Source organism: Symphalangus syndactylus, chromosome 8 (assembly GCF_028878055.3).
Source record: "Symphalangus syndactylus isolate Jambi chromosome 8, NHGRI_mSymSyn1-v2.1_pri, whole genome shotgun sequence".
Lineage (NCBI taxonomy): Eukaryota > Metazoa > Chordata > Mammalia > Primates > Hylobatidae > Symphalangus > Symphalangus syndactylus.
The window spans coordinates 41958709-41978141 of record NC_072430.2 but is presented as its reverse complement, the minus strand read 5'-3'; the positions used below and the strand labels follow the sequence as shown (position 1 = coordinate 41978141).

General features: G+C 54.6%; 1 protein-coding gene across 4 annotated transcripts; it reads right to left on the bottom strand.

Annotated features, from left to right (window-relative positions):
- Window positions 1–4423: 4423 nt before the first annotated feature.
- Window positions 4424–19190, bottom strand: PGF (placental growth factor). Of its 4 annotated transcripts, none has more exons than XM_055288785.2 (7): window positions 18596–19190; window positions 17331–17370; window positions 12796–12992; window positions 11946–12022; window positions 9813–9842; window positions 9647–9709; window positions 4424–6184 (listed from the first exon to the last, which is right to left on the bottom strand). In XM_055288785.2, the coding sequence occupies exons 1-7, from the start codon at window positions 18668–18670 to the stop codon at window positions 6157–6159; spliced, it is 510 nt and encodes a 169-aa protein (XP_055144760.1). In that variant the 5' UTR covers window positions 18671–19190; the 3' UTR covers window positions 4424–6156. The 4 variants fall into 4 exon arrangements, with proteins under 4 accessions (XP_055144760.1, XP_055144759.1, XP_063501598.1 ...); XM_055288784.2 differs by having other exon boundaries at window positions 17331–17373; window positions 18596–19075; XM_063645528.1 differs by having other exon boundaries at window positions 9647–9740; window positions 17331–17373; window positions 18596–19026.
- Between the last annotated feature and the right edge of the window lie 243 nt (window positions 19191–19433).

Here is a 19433-nt window from a genome sequence, read left to right as displayed (position 1 = left end):
ACCGCTGGAGAGTCCCTGTACAGGTAGGGGTTTTGCCAGCTCTGGGGTCTTTGTTAACAGGTTGTCTCCACCTAGAATGGCTTCCCCAGACCCAAATCTTGCTTACTCTTCAAGTCACAGCTCAAATGCCACCAGCTTTGCAAAGCCAGTTCTGATTTTCCCCAGCTGCAGGTCATCTCAGGTGTCTTTAGCAGTGCTTCAGCTGCATTCGTTTAGCTACATGGCCTGCTTTCCTTCTATTCTAATCACCTGTGTATATCCAATTCTGCTGACGAACTTTTTAAGGTCAGCGACAATGTCTTATTTCTCTCTGCGTAACCCTAGCTAATCGAGGTGCTCCCCTGGGTTCAGTCTCTGCCTAGTGTCTCACTGAGTGGGCATCTCTCGAAGAACATTCGGGCCTGCAATGTTAGGGAGCGTGACAGTGCTTCCTCAAAGCCCTTCTTCCACTCCCCAAACTGTCTTATATCAATAGAGACTCCACAGCAAAACCCCAAACTCCTTCTCTAGTCCCAGCCCCGAGGCCTTTTCTTTCCCTCTGCCTCCCTGCTTGCTTTCTCTTTCCTAGCTGTTAGGTAGACCAGCTTAGCCTCTCCAGCTATGATCTCTCTCCTTATTCTCCTTATTTATTGCAGAATAGAATTTTCTTTAGTAGATAGGGAAGACTTTTGCTTGCTAATATACTTTGCCTTGTCATACATGTATCTACTACAAAATACCTAGGCCTTGTAGACTCAAAAAATGCTCATGAGTGAATAAATGATCAGGGTTACCAGCCCACATGCATAATTAAGACCAAACAATCTACTTCTCTCTGTCCTCGTTACTTCTCCCTGGACCAAACCACCATAACTGGTTGCCTGGCTTCTCCACAGCCTTCAAAGTGGTATTTGTACTCTGAGTTTTACACTCCTAGAGACCATTTTCCACATAGTGGGCAGAGTGATTGTTCAAAAATGTACCTAATGGCCAGGTGTGGTGGCTCACATCTATAATCCCAACACTTTGGGAGGCTGAGGTGGGCGGATCACTTGAGGTCATGAGTTCGAGATCAGCCTGGCCAACATGGCAAAACCCTGTCTCTAATAAAAATACAAAAATTAGCTGGGTGTGGTGGTGTGCATCTGTAGTCCTAGCTACTCAGGAGGCTGAGGCATGAGAATCGCTTGAACCCAGCAGGTGGAGGTTGCAGCGAGCGGAGATTGTGCCACTGCACTCTAGCGTGGGTGACAGAGTGAGACCCTGTCTCAAAAAGAAAAAAATGTATCTAATGTCATTTAATTCCCCTGTTTGAAACTCTGTAGTGGTTTATCTCATATTATAACAACATTTGAACTCCTTACCCTGACTTGCAAAGCCCTTTATGTTCTGGCTCCTGGCTACTTCCAACATCACATCCCATATCCCCCCTCCGTGCCCATCATGCTCCAGCCACACTGGTGTTCCTTCCAGCACTTTCCACCAGCTGTGCCCTCTGGAGTGCTCTTATCCCTGATCTTTACATGACCAACTCCTTTTTGTCCTTCAAACTTTACCATCAATGTCATCTCCACAGAGATACCATCCACGACTTCCTGACCTAGAGTACCTTCCCCCCAATGCTGTCTCTTCACCTTTCCTTATTTTTGGTTCTGGTTTCCTATTGCTGAATAACAAACTACCTCAAAACAATTTGTTATTATAGTATTTTATGATTCTGTGTGTCAAGGAAATCAAATGGCACAGTGTATACAGCTTGTATTTGCTCTGTAAGATCTGGGGCATCTGCTAAGATAACTGTAATGGCTGGGGGTTGGAATAGCTTGGGGTTGGCTGAGTCTCTCTCTTTCTCTCTCTCTTTTTCCACATCTCTATATGGCCAGCTTGAGCTTCCTTCCAACATGGTGACTTCATGATAGCACAGGGTTCCAACAGACCAAGGTAGAAGCTGCCAGTCCTCTTGAAAGCTAGACTTGAAACAAGTATAGGGTGTGTTCTGCTATAGTCTACTGATCAACGCAGACCCATGCCAATTCAGATTCAAAGAGAGGGAAGACACTTCACCTCCTAAGAGGAGGAATGTAAAATAATTCAAGAGTATCTCTAATATGAGAGAACACATTTTGGCAGCAAGACATTTTCTTATTAATGTATTTGTTTATATGGGTAACTTGCTTATTGAGCAAGTTTTTTTCCCCCTTCCATCATTGCTTCTAGATGAACTATGTTGGTTCTCCTTTTTCTGTCCCATAACAGTATCATGGGCAGATCTTCCAGTGTTCCTGCTGCTTTAGCTTATTAAAGGCCCAGCCCCATCTAGGCTGGTCCATCTAACCAAGACTAACCATTTCCCTTCCCCAGGCAGGGTCTGGATTTGGCCAGGGGAGTTGGGGAGGGGTGTAGTTTGCCCCTGTACCCCCACTCCTCTCTCTCTCTCCTCCTCCTTTTCTCTCCCCTTTTCTCTTCTTTCACACAGAGGGGGAGGGAGAGCTTTCAGGAAAGTCCCTGTCAGCTGTGGCCATTTCTTCTCTGGCTATGAATGTTCCTGGCATGATGGCGTTCAGATGCTAACTCTCTTGTGGGTTCACCACAAGGCCACCCTGCACCACTGTTCCCTGATGTGAGAGGTCTCTTCAGCTCTGTATCTCTCACCCCACCATTCAGCCACTGCCCCAACCTCCACCCAACAGCCTACCGACTGTGGGTCTGCACAGCTGCAGGCCTCTCTCTTGGGGGGACATGGACAAGACAGCTCAAGGACATGCACCTTCCGCCATGTCCACCTGACCCATGGGCAACGACTGCTGGGTGCCCCAAGGAGTCCCTGCCCTCTCTGTCTCTGCCTCTTCAATCCTGCCCTCCCCCAACCTCCCTGTCCGGACAGCGCATGGGCTGATCTCAACAGCAAATCCAGATCCAGGGAGAGGAGGGGAGGGAGTCAGCACCCCAGGACTCCAGTGACCCCAATCTCCCTCTCTCTTCCTTCCCCTTTCCCCGTCTTCTGCTTATGGAGACTGAGGAAGGGGTGCTGGGAGATTTGGGGGCATAGCAGAATTGCTTTAACCATCTCTTAATAAATCCTGTAGGCAAATGGGCCTAGTCCCAAATGGTTCCTTTGTTTTAGAATATGGGGTACTCAAGGCCCTTTTTCCTTAGCTCTGAGTCCAGCCACCAATTCGAGCAGCAGAAAAGGCCCACCCAGTACCCTCTGGCACTAGAGCATGGGCTGTCTCTCCCCTCGCAGGTGTGGTCCATGAGAGCAGGGTCCTGTGTGTCTGTCCCCACTGGATCCTCAATGCCTAGTCAGTGTCTAGGACATAGAGAGTGCTCCACAAATAGATGACAGGCAAATCCCTCTAGGACCTAAGTGGCTGGAACGGCTGCCAATATAGTCAAGTGGGCCAGCTGGCTCCTTCCTACCCATTCCTGCCGCGAGGCTCCTGCTCACGGATGTGGAGTTTTGCTTCCAGCTTCCAGGAGCTTTTCTGGTTTCTGTCTTGCTCTCTACAGGGGTCATTGGCCTGGGTTGGGAGGCTGCCCGCCATGTGGGTGACCTTATAGAGCCAAAAGCCTTGAAGATGCTACCAGGCCTGGGTTGGGGTCCTCAGGGCTGAGCTAGAGGCCTGGCCAGTGGGAGGGGACGGGTGCTCTTCTCAGCTCACAGTGGGTCAAAGGCAATAGCTCAGAACAGCTGCAGCTAAAGAGAGGAGAGGCAGGAGAGGAAGTGCATTTCTTTGGCGAAGTATGTCTCCTGGGGCTGACTCACACCCGTCTATGACCACAGCCAGAAGCACATTCTGACCAGCATGTCCTGCAGGGTCCCCAGGCCTCAGTGAACAGGGCACCAAGGACAGCTGCCTCAGCAGGGCCACCCCACTCCGCTGGACATCCCCAGCTCCCCTCAAAGCCCCAGGCAGGCCCCTGTCCCCCTAGGTCCCTGTGGGTTTCTCCTCAGCAGCCTCAAATGAGGAAGTGAGGCTGAGGAGAGAATGGGGGAACTTCTCTTCCCCCAATACATATAACAACATATAACATCAAAGATACACACACACACACACACACACACACACACACACACACACCCCTTGCAGGTCAGAAGCAGAGGGGAGTTTGATAGTAAGTGGTTTGGATTAAAAAAAAATAGGCCTGGCATGGTGGCTCATGCCTGTCATCCCAGCACTTTGGGAGGCTGAGGTGGGTGGATCACTTGAGGTCAGGAGTTCAAGACTAGCTTGGTCAACATGGTGAAACCCTGTCTCTACTAAAAATACAAAAATTAGCCGGGTGTGGTGGCGCATGCCTGTAATCCCAGCTACTCAGAAGGCTGAGGCAGGAGAATCGCTTGAACCTGGGAGGTGGAGGTTGCAGTGAGCCGAGATTGTGGCACTGCACTCCAGCCTGGGTGACAGAAGGTGACTCCGTCTCAAAAAAAAACATAAAACAATAAAATAAAAAGATTTATTTTTTTCCTGCCAAAGCACTGAGGAGGAAGACAGAAGGAACTAGGGGGTAAAAGGCAGATAAATCCGGGCAGCATCTGCTGGTCCCTGCATCTGTCTGGCAGCCCGAGCAGGCTGTAGGTGCTGCCATTCAGTGCCTTGAGACCCAGCCCAGGAAGTCTCTCGGGGGGGGCCGGAGGAGTTTGGGGGTCCTTGCGGCACAGGGCTGGGGCAGCCCTAAGCCCTGGGAAAGGAGGAGATTGTGCTCTTGATGCTGTTAAAAAGTGGCTGGGACCAGCCTCTCCTCAACTTTGGAACCAAAACTACATCTTGGGAGCTCCTCGTTAGGGGAGGAGCAACCCCAGGGTGCTGTAGGAGCAGGCTGGGCGACCTCCGGGGCAGCCTTGAAGTGGCCTCCATAGGAACAGTCTCCAGTGACCACCCAGGGCCACTGAGACTTGAGCCTGGGCCCCAGTAGAAATGTGTCAAAGCCAGAAGAGCCATCTAGCCAGGCCCCTCAGGTCAGAGATGAAACGTGAAGGCAGAGGGAAGCCCAGTGCCACTTGGTGAGTTAGAGACAAAGCCAGGCCTCTGACCCCCACTTCAGTGCTCTCGACTCTCCATCAGCCATTTCACCTTCTTGGGCCTAAGTGTCCTCAGCTGTCAAAAGGAGGAAGGAAGGAGCAAGCTAACATGTTGTCGTGAGCTGTGACATGCCCTCTCGTTGCCTGAGCGAGGTCTTTGAGATAAGGAAACTGAGGCTCGGAGAAGATGCTGTGCTGTTCCTGTTACACCCCCATCTCTGGGTCTGTCTGGCTTCCTTTTCCAGCTGACGCTCACTGCCCCGGCAGACACACCCCCTAGATCAGCGTTTCCACACTAGAATACTTTATTCAAGAGAATCTGGCTTGGCAGTCAGATGGCCCTGCAGGGACAGCTTGTGGGGGTGCCAGGGCCCTCGGGGAACCTGCTCCCCTGCCACTGCCTTCAGCTGGGACACACAGGCTCCTCCCCTGGTGACCTCATCCCCACTGGCTGAGCTGTTTCTCATCCAGACAGCTGTTTGTCCAGCCCGGGGCCCACTCTGTGTGTCTCTTAGAGGGGGCAGGGTGGGGGTACCTTGGATGGAAATAACAATGTCCCAGCACAAGCAGATGGCAAAGTGTGAGGGGAGATCACGGGGGACAAGGAGTGGCAAAAGCCCCCAGGCAACCACTGTTCTCCAGAGCTGAACGTTCTGATCTTCAGAAGAAGTGGGGGAAGTGGCTGGATCCCCTCCGCCGGCTGCCAGCCTTCCCACCAGCCAGGCCGTGGTGGCCCCAGCAGGATCCTCATCCCTACTTTGGACAGGAGCTCCGAAAGCGAGGGCTGCTTGTGTGTGCAGAGCCTGAGGCCCAAGAACAGGTAGCAGGGCCCCCTTCTTTCCTTCTCCAGGCCCCTGGAGACCTCCAGGGCCTCTGGGGCCTAGCTTGCCCCTCATGAGGCCACGTGTCTTGCTTCTTCCAAAGCGGAAGCTTCCAGGAGTCTGTGGCTGGCTTCTCTCTTTCTCTCACGTTGTTGAAGGCACTGAATTCCTGAGGGTCCTGTCCTTCCCTGCCCCTCGTCTTGGAGGGAGCGAGGCATTCAGCAGGGAAACAGTTCGCTAATAAATAGAGGGCAGGTACCAGCAGGAGTCACTGAGTGTGACGGTAATAAATACACGAGCCGGGTGCGGGGTCTCTCTCCTCCAAGGGGCTGGTTACCTCCGGGGAACAGGATCGCCGCACCTGCCAGAGACCAAGCACAGATGGGGCGGGTATCAGCACACCGTGGAGGGTGCGGTCTCCTGCTGTGGAGGAGGGGGCAGGCCCAGAGGAGCTTGGGCAGGGAGCATGGGGAGGGCGCAGCGCTCCTGGGTCCCTGCTTGCCTCAAGCTGAGGAGAAGCTGGGAGCTACCCTTCACCAAACACTTACCCAGGTGCCCAGCCCTGTGCCAAGCACTGTCTTCTTAACCCTCAACAACCTTCCATGAGGAACGCACCCTGATTATTCTTGTGAAGATTAGGAAACTGAGGCCCAGAGAGGTGAAGAAGCTTGCCTGTGGTCACACGGCCAGTTGGTGACAGAGCCACATTTGAACTTAATCACACTCCATGCAATCATGCCTCTGATTACCCTAAGACAGCAGTCTCCAAACAGGGGAATGGGTACCGCTAGATGCACGTGAGGACTGAGTACCGATGGTTTTAAAGAAATCCATTTTCAGCCTCCAGGTCTACATTGCCTTAAAATTATTTTTGTGAGGCAGTGGCTGAGATCTGCTTCTCTGGCCACAACACATCTTGCTCATTCTAAATCCTCATAAAGTGCTTTGCTGCCAGGTAGAAGTATTCTGAGGACATGAAAAAAAGAACAATTTGAGATACTGATGTAGGTCTTGAGAAAGAAAATATGGCTAATGACTGGGTAACAAAGGCTTTCAACAAAACCGAAGAACAGCTTAACCAAATTGTCAGCCAGGATATCATGAGAAGTAATTTGTTCTTAGCAGAGCACCTTGAGATTTCTGGCAAATAACTTGGAAGGAGTTCAAGTAATTGAGTGACATCTAGTCTCATTTACTTATTTATGTGAACATGGTTTCTCAACCTTCTCATCAATAAAAAAATGATAAACAGGAATTAAATTAATGCAGAATCCTGTCTCAGTCTGGCAGGAAGTAACATTCATTAATGGATTCATTCACTAATTGAAACGAGGTAGCCACATCCATCTCGTTGAGATGCATTCCCAATCAAATTGATTGTATTTTTATATTGAACATTTATTAAAATAGGACGTATTTGTGCTGTTTTGACCAAATGGTGCTACTAAGAATTATTTTGATAATTTATTCCAGGAGAAAATTTAAATTAGGTTTATGCTCACAGGAAATTTAAAATAATTCAAACTCATATGCCATTTTTTTGTGGCAGATAAATATGACAAGGTAATCAATAAAATACTTCTGAAAATTAAAAGCCTAGTGTATAGGCTGAAATTCTTGGGGGTGGGGAGTGAAATGGAAATACAAGTTCCAAGAAAAAAGAAACAATGTAAATATATAATTATGAAAGGAAGTGTTCGTGTATTTTTTTTTTTGCTTGTTAATTTTCTTTTCTTTTCTGTTTTTTTTTTTTTTTTTTTGAGACGGAGTCTTGCTCTGTCGCCCAGGCTGGAGTGCAGTGGCGCGATCTCGGCTCACTGCAAGCTCCGCCTCCCGGGTTCATGCCATTCTCCTGCCTCAGCCTCCCGAGTAGCTGGGACTATAGGCACCCGCCACCACGCCCGGCTAATTTTTTGTATTTTTAGTACAGACGGGGTTTCACCATGTTAGCCAGGATGGTCTCGATCTCCTAACCTTGTGATCCGCCCGCCTAGGCCTCCGAAAGTGCTGGGATTACAGGCGTGAGCCACTGTGCCTGGCCTGCTTGTTCGTTTTCCTAAAAGTGGATGATGGTGAGTATAACATTAAAATGGCCTATTTAATAGGATACACCTGGAGAGTGTTCTGTAATAGCTTTGTATTAAAATATTAATAATATGTCAGAAATTGCATCCTTTGTAATGACTTACACTTTTTTTTTCTGAGACAGGTTCTTACTCTGTCACCCAGGCTGAAGTGCAGTGGATCTATCTCGGCTCACTGCAGCCTTGACCTCCCAGGCTCAGGTGATCATTCCACCTCAGCCTCCTGAGTAGTTGGGACTACAGGCACATGGCACCACGTCCAGCTAGTTTTTGTATTTTTTTTGTAGAGACAAGGTTTCACCATGTTGCCCAGGCTGGTCTTGAACTCCTGGCCTCAAGCAATCCACTTGCCTCGGCCTCTCAAAGTGCTAGAATTACAGGCATGAGGTACTGAGCCTGGCTTGACTCATAATTCTGATGAAAATGTTCAATGTCAACTTAAAAATGGGCAAGGGAGCACATGGGCTTTTGGAATTTTTTTTTTTTTTTGACTGTCACCCAGGCTGGAGTGCAGTGGCATGATCTCGGCTCACTGCAACCTCCACCTCCCGGGTTCAAGCGATAGTCTTGCCTCAGCCTCTCAAGTAGCTGAGATTACAGGCATGCGCCAAGACGCCCAGCTAATTTTGTATTTTTAGTAGAGATGTGGTTTCACTGTGTTGGTCAGGCTGGTCTTGAACTCCTGACCTCAAGTGATCCACCCACCTCGGCCTCCCAAAGTGCTGGGATTACAGGCGTGAGCCACCGTGCCCGGCCACTTTTGAAATTCTTTCAGGAGATTCCCGAGTGAAATGTCTAAAGACTGCTGCCTTGGGAACGGGAGCCACGGGACACTTTCTGCCTTGGGCTGCAGGCGGGTAATGCGGGCCTGGATGGACTTCCCTGCCAGCTTGTTCCCCAAATTGCCACGCGGGCCCAGAAAAGAGATGAGAGCATAAACCCCTAGGGGGCGCAGTCCCCAGGATCCCTGTCTTCATGGAGTGGGGCTCATGGGGTCAGGACTTGGGTCAACTCCACTCCACAGCACGAAATGACTTCCTGGAGTCATGTGCGTGGGGGAGGCTTAGCCCTTGAAGGAGAGCCACCTCTTCAGTGACTGACTGTGCATGTGAAATATTTTTTTTCTATTTACTCTCACAGATTTGGGTTTTCATTTCTCTCATCCTTCTCTCCCAGCCACACTCAGGCCTGGGGCTCCATTCTGCTACCCACCAGGTACGAAGTGGGTTAGAAGAAGCAAGGGGACCCACAGGCAAAAATACTCCTGGGAGCCAGTGGAGAGGGGCATATGTTCCCTGGGGCTACTAGGAAGTGGCCCCAGATAACGTCTCAGCTGATGACAGACTTTTAATCACTAAAAGGTAAACACTAACGTGCAGCAATCCTGTTTGTTTGCTCACAGATGTACCTGACACACAGTAAGTGCTCAGTAAATGTTTGTAGAGTGACTGAATGTTTGCTGGACATCTTGCCCTTCATTCTACACAGAGAAAAGCTAGGCTGACAAAGGTGAAATGATTTGTTCAAGGTCAATGGAAACCTAGGGCTAAGCCGGGACAAAAACCAAGGTCCACTGATGTTTCCTGGGCCCTACAGTCTTGAGGAGGTGCGGCTCCCTGTTCTGCCCCCAAAACTGGCCTCAGTCCTGCCTCTCCCCCTCCCCAACCTAACCCTAGTGGCAGGGCGGGGCTCCCCTCGGGCCCAGCCTCCTCGCCATCCCTGGGACCCCGCACACTCACAGGTGGCAGTCTGTGGGTCTCTGCTTCTCTCTCCTCCTCTTCCCCCTGCCCTTGGGTCTCCTCCTGCAATAAGCCAAGCGTCAGGACAAGGTGGCTGGGGACCCCCATGCTAGGACAGAGGCTGGCAGGCCCGAGAATAGCCCCGAGCCCCAGCCAAACCACTTACCTTTCCGGCTTCATCTTCTCCCGCAGAGGCCTAGGGAAACAGATGGAGAGAGGGGCAGAGGAGCGTTAGGAACGCAATAAGTGGAGCTCCCTGCCACCCGGACAGGTCCCCTCCAACATCCCCAGTCCCGGTCCTGCAGCCGACACTGAGGCCACTAGGGGGTAGCATGGAGCTGGCAAGGGAGAGGTGGCCAGAGCCTCAAGGCTTTGCTCCCACTCCAGGCTCCGGTGACCCCACCACGAGAGGGACAAATCAACCTCCTGGGGACCCCTGCCACCCGCTTCTGCACTTCTCAGCCTCTTGGCATCAAATCTGGCGTCGTTTCTGTCTGTTCTCTGCTGCTTTTTCTTTCTCACTTTCTTTGCTGCTTTTTTCCCTTCCTTCCAAGGTGAATTCTGGGAATTTCCTCAGGGACAGGAGATGATGGCCAGACAGTGGACTGACTGCCTGTCAGGGCACAGCCCCCACTCCATCCGGAACAACATGGGGAGTGAATGACGGGGTGGGAGGAAGGAAGGGAGCATCAGCCCTGAAGTCACCAGGCATGTCTGGGCTCTGCCTCCCAGGCTGTGGCTGTTGGCCCAGAAGCAAGAAGAAAGGTGTCCCTGTTGCCTGGCCCCTGGCAGGGGACAGGGCCTCAGTCTTCCCTGGGAACAGTGGGTAGAGACATGGGCCAGCATGGTAGCAGTCAGCTTTGGGGCCAGGACATGCTACCCTCAGCTGGTTCCTCCCTTGGGAGCCAGGGCAAGGTACCAGGGCCTCTTGGGACTGTCTGGTTGTACCTCTCCATATTGGGCAAGTGACAGACACTCTTGGAATCTCAGTCTCTTCATCTGCCTGCCCCAAAAGAGTGGCTGTCAGGGCAAAGGGGATGTAGAAGATGACTCTGGGTCACCACCCAGCATTGCACCCAGGAGGGTTCATTACCGAGCTCTTGTTACATGGCTAAGCTCTGGCTTGGAGGGATGGGTGGAAACAAGTTGAGGCAGGGCCTCCAACACTCCAACAAAAGGGGCAACCACAGCCCTGCCCAGCAGGCAAGGCTAAGCCTGGGGGCTATTAGAAAAGTGGTCATGGCCGTGAGAGGTAGCCTGAAAAACAAAGGCTTACGAGTTAGGTCAGGGCTCAGAATCCCTCCTCCCACACTCACTAGCTGTGATAAATCATGAAACTGTATTGAGCCTTGATTTTCTCATCTGTAAAATGGGGATGACAATAGGGTCTACCTGCCAGGGTTGTTATGAGAGCAGGAAACTTGCTCACCACTGCATCCCATCTAGGACAATGCCTGGCATGCGGTAGGTGCTCAATAAATGTATGTGACTAAATGAGAAATATTCAAGTGCCTCCTGTGGGGCTAGGCACAGAACAGGTACACAATAAGTGGTAGTCTTCCCTCCTCCCGCCCCTGGCTAGGGCTCTGGACTTCTAGTCTGGTGCCTTCATCCATGGCCCAGTGGTACCAGGAGCAGCAGCTCAGCCCATTTCTCTCTTCCCTGAACCTGGTTGGCAGTGCCAGGCCTGTTGCTCCTGCTAACCAATGTTCCAAGTGCCCCCGGCACAGGCAGCAAGACTGGTGGTGGTCAGAGGCTCTGCGGATTGGGAGGGGCTATAGCGGGGTGCTGCAACATCAAGGAAGCCACGGTGTCACTCTTCTTCTGCCCCTTTTCTCCTACCCGAGCTTGTCCTTCTTGCTGCTTCTCAGCCCGATTTGCCCGCTCCTGTGGGCACGCAGCTTGGCCCAGAACGAAGTTCAGACTTGCAATGTCTTTGCCTCCAGGCACCTCTTTCAGAGGCCCGTGGCAGCTGCCTCCCATTCCAGAGAAGGGGAACGACACGCACCGAACCCCTGCGAGGCTGGGAGGGACCCACCCTCTCTCTTCCCTTGCAGTATCTCAACAGCTGTACCCCAGCTGCTGGGACCAGCTCCCTCGGCAAAACTGGCTCGTGGGGGGACAAAATGAATGGTAGCCACCCCTGGTCCTGCCCTCTTGGTCTCCCTCAGTCTGGAAAAAAGTGCAGCCCACAGCAGGGATGAGCAGCCCTTTGCCTCTGCCCTGGGATCCATCTTTGCTGAGGCTGCTAAGAGGACGGGGGCCTTTCCCTGCTACCCACCTCACCCCGGAGACCTACCGGCACTCGCAGCGAACGTGCTGAGAGAATGTCATCTCCACGTAGGAGGGCGGGTCCCCAGAGCGGATCTTTAGGAGCTGAAGGAAGAAAGAGGTGATGCCTGGATTGGGGAGTGGCCCATGAGTTTCCGGCACTCTTCTCTCTCTCCTTGTAAGGAGAACCCAACTCTGTTTCCTGCTAGCCTGTGGACTACAGGCCCTCACTCCACTCTGAAGGTGGGGCAAACAGCTCTCTCAGCTGCATGGGGATCTGAGGGATCCCCTGTCCCTCCCTACCCAGGGAGCATTAGCACAGCAATAGCGCAGGAAGAGGGCTCATGTTCTGGAGTCAGAGAGACCCCTGTTCAGATCTTGACTCTTTTACCTGCTGAACAAGTGAAATAACATCTCTGAACCTCGAGTTCCCCATCTGTGAAATGGGAATGACACCAACCTTGAAGGATTGAATGACACACCACTTGTGGCACGCCTAGGACAGTGCTTGGCATCACTCAGTAAGTGCTCAGTAAACCACTGCGTGTGTGACATGTAAGCTGCACTTGCTTGAAAAGGCACCAAATGCTTCTGGTGTCAACAGGGACTTTATACAAGCAGATTTCTTTCCAGCTTTAACTAGACACCCTGAGTCTTGGGGTAGGACTCAGCGTGAGGCTAAGAAAGCTGGTGGGGGTGGAGATGAGTGGGCTCAGAGCCATCGGAGGGCTCAGGAAGGAGGGGCCCTGGGCTGGGGTGGTAGGAGCACTGGCCTGGGAGTCAGGCTCCAGCCCTGCGACCTGGGCCTATCTTCTTCCCTCTCCAGGTCCCTTCTAGTGGGCAGATTCGGTGGCCTCCTGGACAGGGTGTGGACCTACCTGCATGGTGACATTGGCCGTCTCCACCGGCACACAGTGCAGGTTCTCATCGCCGCAGCAGCCGGTGCAGCGCAGCAGGGAGACACAGGATGGGCTGAATATGTGCTCCACCTCGCTGGGGTACTCGGACACGACGTCCACCAGCCTCTCCAGCGCCCGGCAGTAGCTGCGGCCCCACACTTCCTGGAAGGGCACCACTGCGAGGAGGCAAGGGGGCTGGGTCAGGCCAGCAGAGACCTGCCCGTTGAAGCCCTAAACCTGGCTCCAGGCCCTGCTGGCCTTCCAGGTTCAGCCCCCAGCCCCATCCGAGCTCCCTCAACTCTGAACTCCTAATGTGATCCCTCCGAAATGCCTGTGGGCCCCTTAGCTCATCTGCTGGATGGAAATCCCCATGGAACAGAATCTCTCAGGGTCCCAAGCTTTGCTCTGTCCTCAATTCAGGCAACCACGTCTGCCTTAGCTCCCTGGAGCTTTGAGGATTGTAGCCCAGGCAGCTGCCCAGGCCCTCTGGATCTTTCTCAAGCCCGACCCGGTGCTTCCTCCACCTTGGAGAACTTGCAGAAAACAGTCATTTCTGGAGTCATGCAGGGAGGGTGGGCCTTCCCTTATTCCTCTGCTCAAACACCTTCCACGGCTCCCTCATTTCCTGCCCCACTCTGTGCCAGCTCCTCTGCCTGGCAACCAAGACCACATCCAGCAATGTGGCCCGACCCTCCTCTCCATTGAGTCCAACCAGCGCTCACACTGAGCCACGGCAGCACCACATTCACTCCCAGCTCTGGCTTGTGCACTCTGCAGCCCATACAGCTGCTCTTCTTCCCCCTCCTCTCATTTCTATCCAAATAAAGCCCACCCACCATTTTCCATGACCTGCCTCCCCATCTCCTCTTTGAAGCCTTCCCCAGCAATTCCAGTGCACACAGATGAGCCTCCCTTGAGCACTGCTTGGCCTCTGGCCTCAAGGGGTTGCCTTATCTCCGGCACTGGTGGCTCTTATCTCCTTTACAACCAACCAACTCGAGGCTCCATGAGGGCAGAGATGGATGTACCCGTAAACACAGGCTAAGTCATTCCTGGTTGATTAGATGACATTTCACTGAGGGTCATCCGGGACATCCCTGACCTCACGATGTCCTGGCGATCGTGAATGGGATGTTTTGGGGGCTGATCTGGAATCCCTCAAAAGATGCTGCTCTTTCAGGGGAAGGCCTGGGACCAGGCCCCAAATAGAGGCTCACAGGGAGAGTGGCTAGAGTCAGACATCTGGCTTCCAGTCCCGGCCCTACACTGGCTGTGTGACCTTGGGGAGATCACTTAACCTTTCTGGGTAGATCAGTTTCCTCGGGTGGGAAAAAAGAAGGTTGGGAATAAATGGTTGCTAAGGTCTTTCCCTCTCTGACCAACCGCCTGTGAATCAGTGCCTGCAACCCAGCCCAGCCCAGAGACCATGGACAGAGAAACACCCCGGGGCCTGGGTCATCCTGCTCTGCATCTGATAGTCATCGTCAGCTAGTGGGGAAGATGGGGAGCTGGGGGCCCTGCAGCCTCTGTCATGGAACAATGGCCTCTCCCAGCAGCCCCTCATCTCTTCCATGCCTCTGCCTAGGAGGCAGAAGGGGCCAAAGTCCATTCCACCGAGCCTATGAGCCTCCTGGTAATCTCGGAAGAAAAATAAACTTCAGTCCTAGCAGAGGCCCTCGGGAAAGGCTGCAAACTGGTGGAAAATACCCAGAGGCGGTATGTCCATGTGGAGCTGGCTAGGCAGTCATAGAGGCAATAAACAGTGTTATCTGCTTGTTTGCTGCTCCATTCTGCCATGCTCTGCTTAGAGGGCACTAGGCCTGGGCTAGGGGCTGGTGGTGGGGGGAATCCATAGGCCTACCCTGACTACCACTCCACGCCACTGGATACTGCCCTGGAACCCAGTGAGAAACAAGGCCTCTCTCTCCAAAGGCGCCCAAAGTGCAGGGAAGCCTGCCTTTGCTCCCTATCACCAGCTCCTTGAGCTGTGTGTTCAGTTTAAAATCTTCATGAGCACTACGTGACTCTGAACGTTTAATCTCCACCTTGGAAAACATAAATAACAGCAGAGGAATAATAAGCTGCCAAAGCACCGCAGAAGATTCAGGTTCCTGCCCTGGGACCAGCTGTCAGAGAGGGGACAGCAACAGAGAAGGGGCACCCCAGCCCCCTCACATCCTGCAAACAGACACCCACCCAGCTGGGCTGCGGGGCCATGGCCACCTTTGGCAGAACTGGCTGGTCCTCAGTGGCAGAAGAAGGGATTTCCTTTCCTCACCCCACATCCCACCATGCAGACTCCGGGTCCCTGAAACCCTGGAATCTGCCACTTTCCCGGCCCTGTGGCCGAACCACGTTGGGGGAGGGCTGAGAAGGAGGTAGGCTGGAGCCTGGTTTACCTGGCAGCCACCAGGAAAGAGGGCAATTCATCCCTGAAGGCCCCGGTATGGGTGTGTGGGAGAAACAAAAGGGGCTGGGTGAGGGGCCGGGCTGAGGGAGTACAGTGACCGCTCCCAGATGTGGGCTGTGTCCCTCAGGAAAGACCTCTGCTCAGCTGTCCCCGAGAGCACTTCCACTGGCCCCAGACCTGCTCCAGGAGGGGGTGGAGGTGAGAGAAATGGGAAGCTGTGGCCCTCTCGGGCACTGCCAGGGCTGGGTGGTCCCCAGGGCTGCTCCTGAGGCCGAGAGTGGGCCCTCAGTTCTCTCGCCAGCCCTGTGAGTGAGCCTCCCACCTGCCTACCTACCACCTGGGATGGGGGAGACCCCAGGAAAGAAATGCTTAATCCTGAGAGCAAGTTTCTGTGGAGGGCACTGGGGACGGGCCACAGGGCTGGGCAGAGCCACTGGCCACCAGCCCAAGCCCTCAAGTGTCCTCTCCATGGTCACTGGCAGGGCACACAGACAGCCTGCCACAAGGGACACCCTGCTCATGCCCACTCAGCCACGGAGCTATTGGGAGCACTCGGTTCTGCCAGATCCATGAGGAGTGTCTGAGGCTTGGGGCGACCCCCAGAGCCTCTCTGAGCCTCAAGGCCTGCATCCGTAAAAATGGAGTACAACACCTTCCTACTTCACAGCCTGTGGTTAAAGCAGAATGACAGAAAATGCCTAACACTGTTACCGTGAATAGTAATAGTAAAAATCAACGCCCATGGCTGGCCATGCTGTCTCTTGCTCTGGTGTTAACAGGTGGGGATGCCATTTTCAGATTTTGAGAGCTGGGGTGCAAAGCTCATTGTACTTCTCCTGGTCAGACTGCAGACTCCCTGATTGATAAGTGTGACAGGAGAGCTGACCTAATGAATCTACACTTCCAGGCCTCCCCACCTCAAATCCTGGGTGATATGTACACCCATTTCTCCTCCCTGGAGTCAGAGGACAAGTTCCTTTTTCAATCTCGGAAAAAGAAGAAACCATAGACATCACGTAGTCTAAGGCTCCCATTTTACAGATGAGAAAACTGAGGCTAAGGCATCTTTGGTACCTGTGGCCTGTGGCATCTTTGGTACCTTTGGTACCTTTTACCTACACTAAAAGCACCAAAAAAAGGCATAGTGTGGAGGTAGGGGATGGGTCCTTCCCCAAATCCCAAGGAGCATAATGTTGTGCTGGTTCCAAAGGCACAGCAAGGGAGGCATCCATGAAGTCAAGGGTAGCTACCTCCTCTACCTGCTCAGGGGTCTAGGGGCCTAAGCCTTAGGTGTCAGAGTATAGCCAGGCCCGGGAGAGGCGGGCTGCCAGGCAGGCAGGCCAGTAGAGGGTGTTCCCAGCACACAGATGGCTATCACGCGTGTGCGTGTGCATGTCCCTACATGCCCACTCTCCCATGGCGCAGGGGAAACCTCAGCGGTGGTGTGTGGCCACTTTGCACGTCTTGGAGAGGCAGGGAGGGAGGAGCGAGGTAGGGGGCCTGGCATGGGCCTCCTGCCTCTGCACGTATGTCTCTTTGGCAAACGTCTCATTGCCCTTTGAAGATTCCCTCTTGATGCAACCAGGGCGGGGAGTGGAGGGGCCAGGGAGGGCACGACTCATGTTCTGTCTGTTTATAGTCAATGGAAAGGCATGGTCAGATCTCAGCAGTTCCACCAGGCCTGGGCTGCTGGGGAGGGCCCCTCACCCATTCCTGATCCTCTTGACTGCCCACTGCATTCAGCTCCCAGACCCCCATTCTGGCCCCTGGCACTCACTCCCCACCCTGTCCTCCAAGACCCCATCCATACCCTTAAATCATGCTGGGGAAGGGCTCTGAGCCAGATGGATGAACCCAACCCTGGCTATACTGGCCCCAGCCTCACTCTCCGTGTGCTGGTGACTCCAGCCCACACCTCTCTAGTCTCTGGGTCACCATGAAGGGATCTCTTAGGCCCTGTCAAAGTCATCAGCCAGCATGTCTAGCTTGTTGGCTCTCCCCAACTTTTATCAACCTGCACCCACGCTTCATGCCATGCCTGTGCTTGAGAGAAAGGAAGAGAGGGGCTTGGGGAGCATGCATACCCCCAGCCTGGCCAGCTTACCTTCCACCTCTGATGAACCGTTCCCAGCAGACAAGGCCCACTGCTGTGGACAGAAAAGTGCAGAGATGAGTCGGGGATACCTTGGAGCTCTGCACTCTTGAGCCAAGTGTGATGGCAAGAAGGTAGGGGCCCCTCTGGGTTCCTTCCCACTTGCTGCACACGCTCTGCCCTGTCTCAGAGCAGCCTGAGTACAACTAAAAACTCACCGGACCCTGGGTAGGTTAGGTCCCACCCCTCTCTGGCCTCAGTTTTCCTCATTTGGAAAAGGATGGGAGGCTAGAAACTTTTGGAGACCCTTGGCCTGCTGCATCCCAAAGATCTTCCAATCCTGCGGGTCTGCCTTCTACCCAGCCCCCAGGCCAACCCTGCTGGGCCCTGCACAGCCCGCCTTGGCTGGGTGCCAGAGCCCGGGGGAGGTGATCAGCTGGTGGGAGCTGAGGGGCTGGAGCGGGTGGCGCCATGAGCTGGTGCAGCCGGTAACGTTACACCTCTGGCCAGCCCTGCAGCAGGCAGGCGGGTGGCTGGGCTGCTCGGACTCCTCAGGGACTGCCCAGCCCACTCCTACTCTTGGGCTGGGGCTGGGGACTCCCAGGGCAGCGGGACAACGCAGTGGGAAGGCAGTTCATTGGCTTTGTCAGGATTTCACTGCCCAAGCTGGCTCCCAGCCAGACTCACCCGGCTCCTGGGAAAAGGGCCCTGCTCACTTCCCCAGGCCCTGCACTCAGGACCTCCGGCCACCCACCCAGGAGAAAAGGCACAGCAAGACCCCTTGTCTCGTCCCCAGCCCACCCAGGAGCCCACGGCTCAGTCCTGAGCCCTGGTGGGGGCAGGGCCCAGCCTCCCCACCATCAGCTTCTTCAGCTGGCTCCTCCGCCACCCCCACCAGGCCAGGTCAGAGGTCCTGGGGACGCCTGGTTGGCCATGGGGCCTCGACCCTGACCACAGGGCCAGGGACCCGCCTGGAATTAGTGGACAGATGCTTTTAGCAAAGCCACCAGGGCTCCAGGGGCCAGACAGGAAACCTCCCTCCCTCCCTCCCTCCCTGTGGCTTCCCTGCCCCCCACCAAGACAGCCCCCAGGACGTGGGGGACAGCCAGCCTGAGGTCTCTTCCCAAACGAAAGAAGTCCAGCCTGGCCTTTAGGAAGTGTGTGGACATCCTTGGAGTTGCTGTTCCCTGGAGTGGGTCTGTGATTTCAGAGTCCCATGCTTCCAGTGCTGGGATGGGGAGATCAGGGGAGCCGGGCTAGGTGGGGGTAGCTCTTACCTGGGAGGGCACAGCAGGCAGCACCAGCCCGGCCAGGAGCTGCAGGAAGCAAGGGAACAGCCTCATGGCCCGCATCTTCTCAGACGTCCCGAGCCAGGGGGCTCTGAGGGAAAACCACCATGCTCATCCCCCGGGGAGCCCCTGGCACAGGAGGAGAAGAGCTGAGTTGGGGGCTGGACGCCCCCCTCACTGCTGCCCCGAGGCTCCGGCCGGTGGTTCGAGCATCTTCTGGAAGCCGTGCGGAGTCAGGAGCCCGTAGGTAAGGCTGTAGCTGGGGAACCCGACGAGGAGCGGCCCGGCGGGGAGGGCGCCGAGAGGTAGGCGGGTCCCGGGATGGTCCGTCGGGCGCCCAGTGCCACCCCAGGTCCTCCCGTAGCTGGGCGGCCGTCCGTCGATGCAGTTTCCTCCGCAGACAGCAGCTCCCTTCTGGGACTGCAGCCGGTCCGCGCCTGGGTTTCAGGGACTGAGCCGGGGCGGGGCTCCAGGCCGGCCCCGCCCACCGCAGACGAGGTTCCCGAGCCGAGTTCCCGGAGCCCCCGGCCAGCCCGCAGCGCCCGGCCAGCCCGCAGCGCTGGAGCCCGCAGTGCGTGCAAGGGGCGCTCGGCAGGTCCGGACGCCTCGCCGAGCCCAGCCCGCAGCTCCCCGGGCCGCGCCGCGCCCGCCCACAGGGCCCACAGCCCTGCTCCGGCTCTCGGGGCCGTCACCTGGGATGGGGGCATCCAGGAGTCCAGCGTCAGCCGTCAAGGCTAATGACCTAGCCGCCTCTGCAGGAAGGGCCGTCCCGGATCCCTGGGAAGGCAGCCATGCCCACACCCCTAGGGGGCCAAGGGATTCCTAG